At 42.9% G+C, this 14,796-nt stretch overlaps 1 protein-coding gene across 2 annotated transcripts in view; it reads left to right on the forward strand.

The window, feature by feature from the left end:
• LOC307004695 (NACHT, LRR and PYD domains-containing protein 3-like) overlaps nt 1-14,764 on the forward strand; it is a 64,314-nt gene extending 49,550 nt beyond the window's left edge. The window contains exons 8-11 of one of the 2 annotated variants that reach the window (XM_079624100.1): nt 9,271-9,444; nt 13,401-13,574; nt 13,674-13,720; nt 13,821-14,764. In XM_079624100.1, the coding sequence (XP_079480226.1) occupies nt 9,271-9,444; nt 13,401-13,574; nt 13,674-13,720; nt 13,821-14,395 (970 nt within the window). In that variant the 3' untranslated portion in view covers nt 14,396-14,764. The remainder of the gene's footprint in view (nt 1-9,270; nt 9,445-13,400; nt 13,575-13,673; nt 13,721-13,820) is intronic. The other variant, XM_079624101.1, reaches the window with a different exon arrangement.
• Nucleotides 14,765-14,796: the final 32 nt, after the last annotated feature.

Here is a 14,796-nt window from a genome sequence, read left to right on the forward strand (position 1 = left end):
GTCAAGGTGTCATAACAAAGACATCTCACACAATGTCATATTTGCATTTAAAATGTCATAATTGAGCAAATGACACTTAATGACAGTTGTCATAAACATGCATACAACCTTCATATTCATGACATGTGTCATGTCATGATTATGAAGGTGTCATGTCAGTCTTATGCACAGCCCTTCAAGTAAAGTGTTACCGAAATTTCAATACATTGTATCTGGGAAACACCACACACTCAGTGTAGAGTGCTGATGTACAACTTGTTAATATATTAAGTGTAGCATGTAAGAAGAGTATTACAAGGAATTGATATAAGCCGGACATCCCCTTACTTGGAGAGTGGATAGATATTGCTAAAGAAATATATATGGAAGAATTTACTTTTTTTATTTTTTATTAAAAAGGACTTGTTTCACAAATACTGGAAGAAATTGATTGAGTCCTGTAATGTAAACAATCAATGACTATATGTGAATCTACACTTGCCCCAAAACAGAATGTATACCCCTTGTTCTATGGTTCACTTATTTTTTCTTTTTCTTTCTTTCTTTCTTTCTTTCTTTCTTTCTTTCTTTCTTTCTTTCTTTCTTTCTTTCTTTCTTTCTTTCTTTCTTTCTTTCTTTCTTTCTCCCCCCCCTGTCTTTCTGAATGTTGTATGCTTGAAAAATCATCAATAAAAATACAGTAAAAAACAACATCAACAATATCCTCTCCATCACATTAGAAAAGGAAAAAAACACCCCTTTTAAATCGGATCGAGCCCAATCGGATCGATTAAGGTATATACACAAAGGCTTTTCAGTCTGATTGAGCTGTCAATCCAATTACTAACAGATTATTTGGTTGCATGTAAACATAGCCACTCAATCAATGTCCTTTTCCAGAGACTTGTTCCTACGAACCAGTTATCGTCATTGTGCCAGAACCCTGCAAGAAGAAAGACTTGTCAGTTAACCCTCTGGGGTCTGAGGTGTTTTCTGGGTCCTGGAGGTGTTCTGACATGCTCTAACATTTGTGCTTATTTCTGTTACTTGTGACATTTTCATGGCTAAGGTCTTATTGCACTGTATTCAGCACAAACTCTGCTACAATAATATGTCAGCAGCATGTATGTAAAAGTTTGTAGTTTTGAGATAATAACATTTATGCGTGGTTTGTGAAAATGACCAAAAAAAAAAGTCACTGAAATAATGTCATGAAACACAAACTAATTATTTCTTCGCAAGGCTTTTGAAAATTGTATCACGTAGCCTAGAATATTTGCTCCAAAACTATGTGAAAATCATCCTGAATACTCATTCAGATAAGACAATATATTGATTTAAAATTTGTATGACATGTTTTGTGTAAGAAAGCTTTATGCGAGGAGGCGTTAACCACCATAAATATTGAGTGTTTCACACCTGAGAGAGACAAAGAGCCTCCCATAATGGCCCTATTTGTCACAGCAACGCCCTCATCATCACTCACTCCATCCTCATCATCACTCGCTCCACCCACTCGTTCACTTTCCCCTGAGTTCTAATCACCTTCACCTGGCCTCTTCATCAGTCACACCCTTTATACACCACTCTCACTCACCAGTCATTGTCTGGTCTCGTCAAACACCACTGACATACAGACTCATCCACGCTACTCACCTCAGAGATTCTACTTACCTGTCGTGTTCGGTGTCTCCCATCTGCTGTCTTCAACCATCCGTCTGCCTTCCATTAAGAACCCTCGCGAACCCTTTCGCCAGCATCTACAACCAAGAGACATTGTTTACCATTCAGTTAAGTCTTTGTGAACTCTAACTTCAAAGTATCTACTCACCATTGCATCCCGGATCTGTTGCACCTTGTTCAATAAACTTCAATTCAACTTACCACCTGTCTGCTTCCGTTGTATTCGTGACAGAAGACCAGACCAACATGCAAGCTGCAGCCGATTCCGAGGATTCACCACCGCGCGATACTTTCGCGGATCTGGTTCAAGCTGTTAGTCAAGCCTTACATCAAAATCCACCAGTTAATCCTCCATTCATCGATGATGTCTCTCAAAATCCTCACCTCCCTTCACTTCCGCAAACACCCGCTGCTTCGGGAGCTGCCTCTGCGAGTCCCATGGCCCGGCCAGCGACATACTCAGGCGAGGCGGAGAACTGCAGCGGCTTCCTCCTGCAAGTATCATTATAGAGTTTGAGAATCCGTCAGCAAGTGGTCGTTTTTTGATGACTCAATGGGTCTCGAAAATCTCATTCAAAAGACCATTCAAGTTTCCCAGCGTTTCTCAGCATGTGAACATCCTGCATCAGCCGCTGTAAGTTCTCCGTCCTCCGCACCGTCTGCCGCTCCTCCAGCACCAGAGCCCATGCAAATAGACTCCTCTCGTCTCACTTTAATCGAACGTCAACGAAGGATCCAGCATAACTTGTGCATGTATTGCGCTTCCGATCAACACCTCCTCAGTGGCTGTCCCATTCGACCTCCGCGTACTGCGGTAAGCACCATTCAAGTTCCTCCTAAAATTGAAACTCTCAATCGTACCATGGTTCTGCTACTCACCCCTCGTCTTTGTGTCTCAGCGCAAGCCTTACTCGACTCCGGTGCCGAAGGGAACTTCATTTCCACCCAATTACTCCAAAAGTTAAACCTTCGAAAGCTCAGAACGCATCAAGATCTCTGAGTACAAACCATTCAAGGTAAACCTCTGGGTCGAGGAAGAATTCGTCACTTTTCACCCACTGTCACTCTACAGATTGGATGTCTTCATACTGAGAGGATGTCATTCATGGTGCTGGAGGAGTCAACTGCTGAACTCATCCTGGGACGCCCATGGATGGTACAACACCAACCCTGTCAATTGGAGAACTGGAGAGATCTTACGCTGGGGTGAACAGTGCTTTTCTAACTGCTTGTCTTCAATCAAAAAATCATCTTCTTCCTCTCCATGTAAGATAAACCCATCGTGTCAAGTCAATTCTACCACAGTCGAGAGTCCTGAAGTCCAACATTCTGTGACGATTCCCTCTGAGTACGGGGCGTTCCAGGATGTGTTCAGCAAACAACTAGCGACCCAATTACCACCTCACCGGCCATGGGACTGCGCTATCGACCTGCTACCTGGAGCCACCTTACCCAAAGGCCGTATTTACCCCCTGTCCATCCCGGAGCAGAAGGCCATGGAGGAGTATGTGGAGGAAGCTCTTCATCAGCAATTCATCCGTACATCTACCTCCCCTGCCGCTTCGAGTTTTTTCTTCGTGGGTAAGAAGGATGGAGGCTTACGGCCGTGCATCGACTACAGACACCTGAATTCCCAAACCATCAAGTACAGCTATCCTCTTCCTCTGGTCCCAGCGGCTTTGGAACAGTTGCGTGGGGCTCAAATCTTCTCCAAGTTAGATCTTCGTTCTGCCTACAATCTCATCCGTATTCGACGGGGTGACGAGTGGAAGACCGCGTTCGTCACTCCCTCCGGCCATTATGAATACCTCGTTATGCCCTTCGGACTGTCCAACGCTCCAGCAGTCTTCCAAGGTTACATGAACGAGATCTTCAGAACCTACCTCAATCGGTTCGTCATAGTGTACATCGACGACATTCTCATCTTCTCTTCCTCACTCTCTGAACACCGCAAACACGTCATCCAAGTCCTAGAAAAACTGAGAGAACATCAACTGTACCTTAAACTCGAAAAGTGTGAATTCCATATTCCATCCGTACAGTTCCTGGGTTACATCATTGACCAACATGGGGTACAAATGGACCAGAGGAAGGTGGAAACCATTCAAAACTGGCCACAACCCACTTCAGTCAAGGAGCTCCAGCGGTTTTTAGGATTTGCAAACTTCTACAGAAGATTTATCAAGGGTTACAGTCTCATCAGTACTCCGTTAACCTCATCTCTGAAAGGCCGGCCCAAGTCTCTGTCCTTATCCTCAGAAGCCCTCCAAGCATTTCACGAACTCAAGAACGCATTTGCTACCGCCCCAATACTGGTTCATCCCAACCCCGATCTTCCTTTCATCGTCGAAGTGGACGCTTCATCTACCGGTGTTGGGGCTGTGTTATCTCAGCGGCAGGGTAAGCCTCCCAAACTCCATCCATGCGCCTTCTTTTCCAAGAAGCTGTCCCCGGCGGAGCACAACTATGATGTCGGCAACCGGGAACTCCTGGCTATCAAACTAGCACTGGAAGAGTGGAGGCATTGGCTGGAGGGGGCTAACTACCAATTTGAGGTTATAACTGATCATCGAAACCTTGAGTATCTGAGAGAAGCTAGAAGATTGAATCCTCGTCAGGCCCGCTGGGCACTCTTCTTCACCAGGTTCGACTTCCGTGTCACCTATCGCCCTGGCGGTAAGAATGTCAAAGCAGACGCCTTATCCCGTCTTCACCAATCCTCCTCCGAAGAAAACTCTTCTGAACCCGTCCTTCCTCCAGCCATCTTCCTCAACCCCATCATATGGGACATTGATGAGCAAATCTCCCAAGCTAATAATCTCCAACCTGCTCCGCCGGGAGGTCCAGAAGGGCTCACCTTTGTACCACCTCAGCTCCGTACCACCCTTCTGGACTCTGCTCACACCGCTCCGGGCTCTGGACATCCAGGTAGTAGGCGTACCCTCTCGCTCCTCAGTCAACGGTACTGGTGGCCATCCATCTCCCAGGACGTCTCACGTTACATCAGTGGATGCTCAGTCTGTGCCATTACCAACACTCCCAGAAAGCTCCCTGAGGGTAAATTAGTGCCTCTACCCATTCCTCAGCGTCCATGGTCCCATCTAGGCATTGACTTTATGACTGACCTCCCTCGATCCAATGGATACACCTGTGTGTTTGTTGTAGTGGATCGGTTTTCCAAATCATGCAAGTTGATTCCAATGCCCGGACTTCCTACTGCCTTTGAAGCGGCCGAAGCTCTCTTCACCTACGTCTTCCGAAACTTCGGCATCCCTGAAGAAATCGTATCGGACCGACCTCAGTTCATCTCTCGGGTATGGAAGGCTTTCTTCAAACTCCTCGGAGTCACGGTTAATCTATCTTCCGGATATCATCCCCAGACTAACGGTCAGACTGAGCGGAAGATCCAGGAGATTGGACGTTACCTCAGATCCTATTGCCACCAGTACCAAGACAGCTGGAACCAATTCCTCCCCTGGGCTGAATATGCCCAAAACTCCCTTAGACAAAGTACCACTGGACTCACCCCATTCCAATGTGTCTTAGGGTACCAACCTCCTCTTTTCCCTTGGTCAGGTGAACCGTCAGAAGTTCCAGCTGTCGATTATTGGTTCCATCAAAGCGAGAGGGTATGGGACTCAGCTCATGTACACCTTCAGCAGGCAGTGCGGAGACACAAGAGACAAGCCGACCGTCACACAACCGAACCTCCTCAATACCACCCTGGTCAAAAGGTTTGGCTCTCGACGCGAGACATACGCCTCCGCCTGCCCTGCAAAAAGCTGAGTCCTCGATACATCGGACCATTCACGGTGCAGAGGCAGCTCAATGACGTCACTTATCGTCTCAACCTTCCACCTGAGTATAGAATTGCACCATCATTCCATGTATCTCTGTTGAAACCTCACACTGAACCTGTCACTCCTCCCTCCTCAGTTCCTGCCCAGGATGACGTGCCTCCTCCTCCCGTTCCCGTAGAAGAGGAGTCCATCTACCGAGTTCACGACATCTTGGACTCTCGGCGACGAGGTTCCCAGTTGGAATACCTGGTCGACTGGGAGGGCTATGGACCTGAGGAACGCTCCTGGGTTCATCGAGATGACATCCTTGACCCTACTCTTCTCACCCAGTTTCATGCCGACCACCCTGACCGTCCTGCACCCAGAGGTCGTGGGAGACCTCGTCGCCGTACTCGCCCCTCTTCTCAGCCGTCAAGAGCCGCCTCGGGAGGGGGGGGTACTGTCACAGCCACGCCCTCATCATCACTCACTCCATCCTCATCATCACTCGCTCCACCCACTCGTTCACTTTCCCCTGAGTTCTAATCACCTTCACCTGGCCTCTTCATCAGTCACACCCTTTATACACCACTCTCACTCACCAGTCATTGTCTGGTCTCGTCAAACACCACTGACATACAGACTCATCCACGCTACTCACCTCAGAGATTCTACTTACCTGTCGTGTTCGGTGTCTCCCATCTCCTGTCTTCAACCATCCGTCTGCCTTCCATTAAGAACCCTCGCGAACCCTTTCGCCAGCATCTACAACCAAGAGACATTGTTTACCATTCAGTTAAGTCTTTGTGAACTCTAACTTCAAAGTATCTACTCACCATTGCATCCCGGATCTGTTGCACCTTGTTCAATAAACTTCAATTCAACTTACCACCTGTCTGCTTCCGTTGTATTCGTGACACTATTAGGAGCTCTCAGGCACTATCATTACATTACCTTGCACAAAGAATGAGGAGATTTAAAAAAGAACGGCTTTTTGATTGTTTGAATTTATTTACAACACAACATCATCCAAAGATACACAACAAATGGCAAAAAGCACATTATTTAACACACTGAACTAAAGACAGAGACTTAACCAGTCACACACCTTTCCTTTCCTGAAACATAGTGCATAGCCTACCTGTCATTTCCAAGGTGTTTGATTTTTCACTTTACCTCCTCATGCTCATGTTGAAGTCAGCAGGACGGGTAGCTACCTAAAAAAAAAATATATATATATATATATATAAAAAAAGCTGTGAACATGCTGATATCAAGAAGAAACCAGGGCTGCATGATTGTGGGAATACATTTTAGATTTCTGGTGAAAATTCCTTTTTAAAATTGACAAAATACACACACACACACACACACATATATATATATATATATATATATATATACATTTGTTGTGCCTTGTAGGCATATACCTGCAGGGCTGAATCAAATAATAAGAACAATAGTATAGCAGGCATAGTTAAAAAGGAACACTTCAGTAACACTACATTAGAGAAAAACATAGGCTATTGATTATCATATGTTACTTAAAATGTTTACAATCGATATGACGTTATGAAATGAGATTGGAGTAAAATCATGGTGCGTTTTGCTTTTCAAACGCACATCGCGCGAATGACTCAAACTCTCACAGCGCGTGCAGGGAACATTCACTGAAGCATCGAGCAACAGTTCAATGGCAATATGAAGTTTATGCAACAATAACACTAACTAATATAATTCAGAATTATTTCTTACCTTAAAATCGTTCTTGTCTTCAAATCGCGATCTTCTTCTTCAGATGTAAACCCAATAATCTCACAGCATGTCTTCCAAACTCGACGACTGAAGAGGACTGATAAAGTTTGCCGCTTTGTTGTTGAGGTAATGGGGGCGTTCGCGCGACACATGGACGATTTGCATCTCTATATGTTTTGCGCGTGTGGGTGTGGTCACATTAAAACTAATGAGGAAGGGTTAGAGAAACTGAATATCTTGTTGGTTTTATACAAATTACTTAAACAGAGAATATTTGTTTTCGTTTTGAATCAGATAATTTAAAACTACACACTTAAATGATTATAAATATATAGAGCTCACAAATGTGTGACAAGTATTCGCTGAGTTTTTTAAATGTTTAGAGACGTGCTCAAGAAAAAAAAGTTCACGAGACGGAGAGGCAGAATGCACACCCTGTTTAATTTCTTTATTTTACAAAAGCACAACGTTTTGTTTTGATTGTAAGTGGACACATACAAAAGTAGACATCTCACAGATTCTTTTTTCATTTTTATTAAGTCTGTATGACCACAAATGACGGAGTTTTTTAAGTTTATTCAGCTGCTATGTGAAAAAAACGCGCAAATCACGCCGGCGTGATTGCCGACCCCAGGGGGTTAAGTGTGACTATCATTTGAACTGCTTATGCTCATCACTCACCTTTCTGATGATCCTCCAGATTGCTACCAACCTATTAATAAATAACTGTTAGGTTTACCTCTGTGTCTGCTCTCGTGTTTCATGACAGCCTATATATATTGGTTATCGGCTTTCAAATAGGAATCACCGATCCAAATTTTTTCACTTCCGATCCCTATACCTGAATTTGGATATCGGCCGATACCGATACTATTCCGATACCAGAGCTGTGTTTGCTTTAATTTTATTATTATCATTCTTGTTGATTTTATATGATGCTGAAATAAACTCCTCTCAACAGGCAAGTATGATATGTATGCATGTATGTCCCAAAAGGCAACTTGAAGTATGTATAAGTTCAGAAAAACAGGAAATCCTGTTAACAGGAAAAATCCCATTCTGAAAACAAATATGCAACTAAGGATTTCAAATTGATTGTCATGTCAATATTTATTACATTTCATAACTACATTTCATAACTTCATAAGTCTTGAAAATATAAGAAAAGTGCAAGTGTAAACATCTAACACACACACTATCAATAAAACAGTGTACATCTGAACAGCACAAATCAAGAACACTGGCTCTTGTAGAATCAACAAATCATGTTTTTAAAATGTAAAATATTTGAAAATAAATATAAGAATCAACAAATCATGTTTTTAAAATGTAAAATATTTGAAAATAAATATAAGAAAAGTGCAATAACTAAACATATTTTACTAACACACACACACACACACTGTCAAACAAACACACACACACACTTACACGCACCTATTTACACACACTCACACACTATGAATACAAATTATATTACATGCGCTTCATGAGGCAGATCTCGTGCTCTCTCTGCCGTGCATGCGCTACACAGTTTTGAGCACAGTCTCTGTCTCGCGGGCGCGCTCGCTCTAGATTCCGGAGATTTTAACTAATTCACGGGCATCAGTGAGCCGCTATCATGAATGACTCCAGAAGTGATTCCTGACGGCTCCCGTTGTCTTTCTGCCCCCTGGCTAAAAAAATCATCGTGCTCTTTTACGTGGTGCTTTTTTAAATGTTTTATGGTTGGATCGGGAAAATCCGATACGTGAATTATGCTGGTATCGGCCCCGATACTGGATCGGATCGGCCCCATCCCTACGTTCAAATATAAAAAATTATCGGTTAACGCATCGATCAAAATGTTCGCAATAACAACAAAGGAATTTTAAGTATCCCCATGCATGTCTTGGTCTCTCTTTCTGAGGTGCGCTATATCACTTTTACCTAGATTCTCTGCCTCTCATGCAGGGGAAAATAAAGTAATATAATGTAGTGTAGTGTATTGTACATGTGAGTCAGAATGTGTCTAAGTAGTGTAATGGGTATTGTAACAGGAATTAATTACTCCCTGCTTTATTGTTCTGTTCAGATTAGTCATCTGTAATCTCACTGGTCAGTGCTGTGAAAGCTTGTCTTCAGCTCTACAGTCCTCAAATTCCTGTCTGAGAGAGCTGGACCTGAGTAACAATGATCTGCAGGATTCAGGAGTGAAGCTGCTCTCTAATGGACTGGGAAGTTCTCATTGTCACCTGAACATACTAAGGTATTTAGGAACACAAAAATGAATGTGATCAAACTAAACATGCATCTTTAGTCATGCTCTTGACTAATGTCTCAGCAGAACGTCGTTCCCTGAGGGAGGGAACAGAGACGTTATGTCAAAGACTTGTGGTTTCACTTGGGATCCCCAATCGCCTCTTGAGTTTTAGAAAAAAGGGCCAACGGTATGACTTATTCAGGTTTATGCTGAGGAGCCAACACGGGATCCCGGCCTATCAGTGGTGTGTTGTTCAGGGTTGTGGCAGAAGGAACATAACGTCTCCATTCCCTCCATCAGGGAACAAGTGTTACATTAATAACCAAGACATTCCCATCTGTCAGCCATGTTCACATTTGTGTCAAAGACTGGCTATGGAAAATGCTGCAGACACTGAACTGTTGGCAACAGATGCTGGCAAGCTGTAGCATGCCCTTTTGGCAACTGCTCCCTGTAAAGTCGTAACCTACCCAGAGCCCCACATAAGCCCTCATGTGCTTGCCTGGCAGAGGGAGCTCTGGCTTGAGTGATAGTCTCCACACCGCTGGTGGTAGGCTACTTAAGTCCTCCGTGTCCCATGCAGAAGCCACAGGTGGAAGACCCATAGTTCCGGACAAGGGTGCTATATGGTGCCCTGTCCCTGAGAAAAGGGTCCTTCCTCAGGTGAATCCGCCAGGGAGGGCCTGTCACAAGGAACATCAGGTCCGAAAACCAGGTCACTGGGAGAAACATGTATTTGAATTGGCCCCCGGGCCAAATGTGGGCCAACGGGTCAGGTGCCGAGGGAGTAAAAGAGCTGGCAGTGGGAGGACTCCTGGGAGGCAAACAGGTCTACCCAAATTGACTTCAGATCAGCTGGACCACCAGGGAATGGAGCTTTCAATGTAAGGGAGTTTTGGATCAATATAACAGTATATTACAGTAAAGTAGAACCAAGGTAATAGCTAAATTATTCAGAATTAATATTTAACACTTTATCAACCTTTCGTCCACTGATAAGGGACTCAGAAATCAGGTGCCATGGATTAGTTTTAAGACCCTCTAATAGTTATGTTCATTTAATGGGATTTGTTCATGGATAATTCTACACCATTCTCATGGGAGCGTAAGCAGTTGTGAGAGCAAGTTGGCCGCATGATTGAGGTTGCCGAGAATGTAAATACCTGAGACTCACAGATCCAAGATTGGCCGTAACCCACTGCCTTTCTTTGGTAAGATTAAGTATGATTCAAGCCGAACTAAATCAGCTACCGAGAACTGCTGGGCAATAGTCCGCTGTCTGATGCAGAAGGATCCGCGCCATCACTCGGCAGCAGAGGAGCCAGAGGTCCGTGGCACCGACGGAAATGTTCCCACTGTAACCCTCAGGTCTCCAAGAGTATTAACCATACTCAAATCTCTGCATTGTGCAGAGGTAACGGGCTGGGTAACTTCAAAGGGGACTCTAGCCTTCACGAGAAAGAAGGGTCACAACCACAGTGTCGTCATGGTCTTGCAAAAAGGACATGAATCATACACGAACACAGTTCCAACATGCTCTTGCCCCAGGCATGTGAGACAGTAATCGTGGCCATCAGATGAAGAAAATAAATGACTGCATCCAGAAACATCTTTAAAAAGATGCTCATCAACCGTGCTTGCTCTTTTAGGGAAACCTGCTCTTTGCGCTGAAGCGCCAAGGAGAATTTCACTACGCTTAACCCTCTGGGGTCTGAGGTGTTTTCTGGGTCCTGGAGGTGTTCTGACATGCTCTAACATCTGTGCTTATTTCTGTTACATGTGACATTTTCATGGCTAAAGTCTTATTACACTGTAACAAAGATACACAACAAATGGCAAAAAAAGCACATTATTTAACACACTGAACTAAAGACAGAGACTTAACCAGTCACACACCTTTCCTTTCTTGAAACATAGTAGCCTACATACCTGTCATTTCCAAGGTGTTTGATTTTTCACTTTACCTCCTCATGCTCATGTTGAAGTCAGCAGGACGGGTAGCTACCTAAAAAAAATAAAATATAAAAAAGCTGTGAACATGCTGATATCAAGAAGAAACTAGGGCTGCATGATTGTGGGAATACATTTTAGATTTCTGGTGAAAATTCCTTTTTAAAATTTACAAAATACACACACACACACACACAAACACATATATATATACATATATATACATATTTGTTGTGTCTTGTAGGCATATACCTGCAAGGCTAAATAAAATAATAATAACAATAGTATAGCAGGCATCGTTAAAAAGGAACACTTCAGTAACATTACACTAGAGAAAAACATATTGATTATTATATGTTACTTCAAATGTTTACAATCGATATGACGTTATGAAATGAGATTGGAGTAAAATCATGGTGCTTTTTGCTTTTCAAACGCACGTCGTGAGACTGACTCACAGCACGTGCAGAGAACATTCACTGAAGCATCGAGCAACAGTTCAATGGCAATGTGAAGTTTATGCAACAATAACACTAACTAATATAATTCAGAATTATTTCTTACCTTAAAATCGTTCTTGTCTTCAAATCGCGTTCTTCTTCTTCTGATGTTGTCACAGTGTCTGGTTGTGTTTCCCTGGGTTGTCACTAGAGGTCCTCGTTCTCACGGTGTCTTTCACATTTGACTTCAATTCCCAGCATTCTGTCTGTCACTCATTAGTTCATTACACTCAGCTGTTTCCCATCACCTTGTTAGATCTGTGTGTATATATACCCTGGCTGTTTCTGTGTTAGTTGTCGAGTCCTTGTTTTATGTCCCACACTTTGGATGTTGCTGTCTGTTTCTTGTTCCTTGGATTGCCTTTGTTTGGATTTTGACCTTTGCCTGAACTGATTGTGAGTACGGATTACCCATTAAAAGTATACTGCATTTGGATCTACGTGTCTTGTGTGTGTGTGTCGTGACAGATGTAAACCCAATAATCTCACAGCGTGTCTTCCAAACTCGACGACAGCAGAGGACTGATAAAGTTTGCCGCTTTGCTGTTGATGTAATGGGCGCGCTCGCGCGACGCGTGGACGATTTGCATCTCTATATGTTTTGCGCGTGTGGGTGTGGTCACATTAAAACTAATGAGCAAAGGTTAGAGAAACTGAATATCTTGTTGGTTTTATACAAATTACTTAAACAGAGAATATTTGTTTTCGTTTTGAATCAGTTAATTTAAAACTACACACTTAAATGATTATAAATATATAGAGCTCACAAATGTGTGACAAGTATTCGCTGAGTTTTGTTTGTTTAGAGTAGAGACGTGCTCAAGAAAAAAAAGTTCACGAGACGGAGAGGCAGAAAGCACACCCCGTTTAATTTCGTTATTTTACAAAAGCACAACGTTTTGTTTTGATTGTAAGTGGACACATACAAAAGTAGACATCTCACAGATTCTTTTTTCATATTTATTAAGTCTGTATGACCATACCTGACGAAGTATTTTAAGTCTATTCAGCTGCTATGTGAAAAAAATCGCGCAAATCACGCCGGCGTGATTGCCGACCCCAGAGGGTTAACTGTGCACTGCTATTTGTGATGGCGAAATCCGCTGAATGTGCCCTCTCCACCAGCCAGAGAGACCTTCTCTGTTGCACACTCCTATCATTGCTTTGGTGACAGGAAAGAGTGATTGCTGTCTGCAAACACTCGGCTCTGAAGCAAAAATCTGAATGAGTGGATGCCTGCCACCATCTTGTAAACCCGTATGTACGAGGGATGGCTCAACATGCAAATTCCCCTCGCCAGATCCATTGGGTGTTTTTCTAAAACTCATAGGTGACTGGTGCTCCTAAGTAAGCAAACAACAACCCTATTTCTCTGACATAACATTGTATGTGACTGACAGATAGGGTTGTTGTATGTATCCAGTTATTCACTAAAAATATTTGTTTGGACTTTAGATTGATTGGTGCATAAGTACTGATACTTTTGTTTGTATTTGCGGTGTTTGTTTGTAGATTGTCTGGCTGTATGGTGAGAGAGGAAGGCTGTCGTTATGTGTCTTCAGCTCTGAGTTCAAACCCCTCATACCTGAGAGAGCTAGATGTGAGCTACAATCACCCAGGAAATTCAGGAGTCAAGTTACTCTCTGATACACTCAACCATCCTAACTGCATGCTGGACAAGCTAAAGTATGTTGAGCATATTAGAAGTGTCCCTCTACTGTTTGTGTGTATGTCTTTAATGATTTTATCAGATGTGCAGAATGTGAAACTTTGTGTGTTTTATAGTGTGGATCATGGAGGAGAATTCAGAATTACAGCAGGACTACACAAATGTATGTGTACACACACACACACACACACACACACACACACACACACACAAACCTTTAGTGATTGTTGTTTTGTGTTATAAATGTTCTCTCTTCTGTTCAGATGCCTGTGATCTCACACTGGATCCAAACACAGCACACACTCGTCTAATTCTGTCTGAGGAGAACAGAAAAGTGACACACGTGAAAGATTATCAGTCATATCCTGATCATTCAGAAAGATTTGATACATGGTCTCAGGTTATGAGTAGTGAAAGTCTGCCTGGACGCTGTTACTGGGAGGCTAAATGGAGTGGACATAAGGTTGTTATATCAGTGACATATAAAAGAATTAGGAGGAAAGGAGTGAGTGAAGATTGTGTGTTTGGATACAATGGAAACTCCTGGAGTCTTATCTGCTCTGATGACACATTCACAGTCTGTCACAATAATAAGGAAATTGACACCCATGTTCTCTCATGCTCCTCTAAAAAAATAGGAGTGTATGTGGACGTGTCAACCGGCACTTTGTCCTTCTACTGTGTCTCTGACACACACACACTCTCACACTTACACACATTTGCCTCCACATTCACTGAGTCTCTCTATGCTGGATTTATGTTTTATTATTTGAATTCCTCAGTGTCTCTGTGTCAGACTGGCAACCCTGTGAGACATGACACTCTCACATCCCACTGAAAGCTGTACTCTCACTTTATTTACTAAATGTATTTAGTGCTGTCAGTGACCCTTGTTTTTTTTACTCAGAGTAATTGTGTGAATATGTGAAAGGGTGTTTATTGTTGTTTGTAACACCACATTGTGTACAGATATACTCAATCAGAATAAGTTTGTTAACCCTCTAAGGTCGGCAAACACGCAGACGCGTTTTGCTTGATTTTTTTCACATAGCAGCAAAATGTGATACTTAGCATTTCCACATAACATACTCCGTCATTTACGGTCATACAGACTTAAGAATTATGAAAAAATAAACTGTTAAATGTCTACTTTTTTATGTGTCCACTTACAAGCGAAACAAAACATTGTGCTTTTGTAAAATAAAGAAAATAACCAGGGTGTGCTTTTTGGCTCTCCGT

Source organism: Phoxinus phoxinus (assembly GCF_949152265.1).
Source record: "Phoxinus phoxinus genome assembly, chromosome: 9".
Lineage (NCBI taxonomy): Eukaryota > Metazoa > Chordata > Actinopteri > Cypriniformes > Leuciscidae > Phoxinus > Phoxinus phoxinus.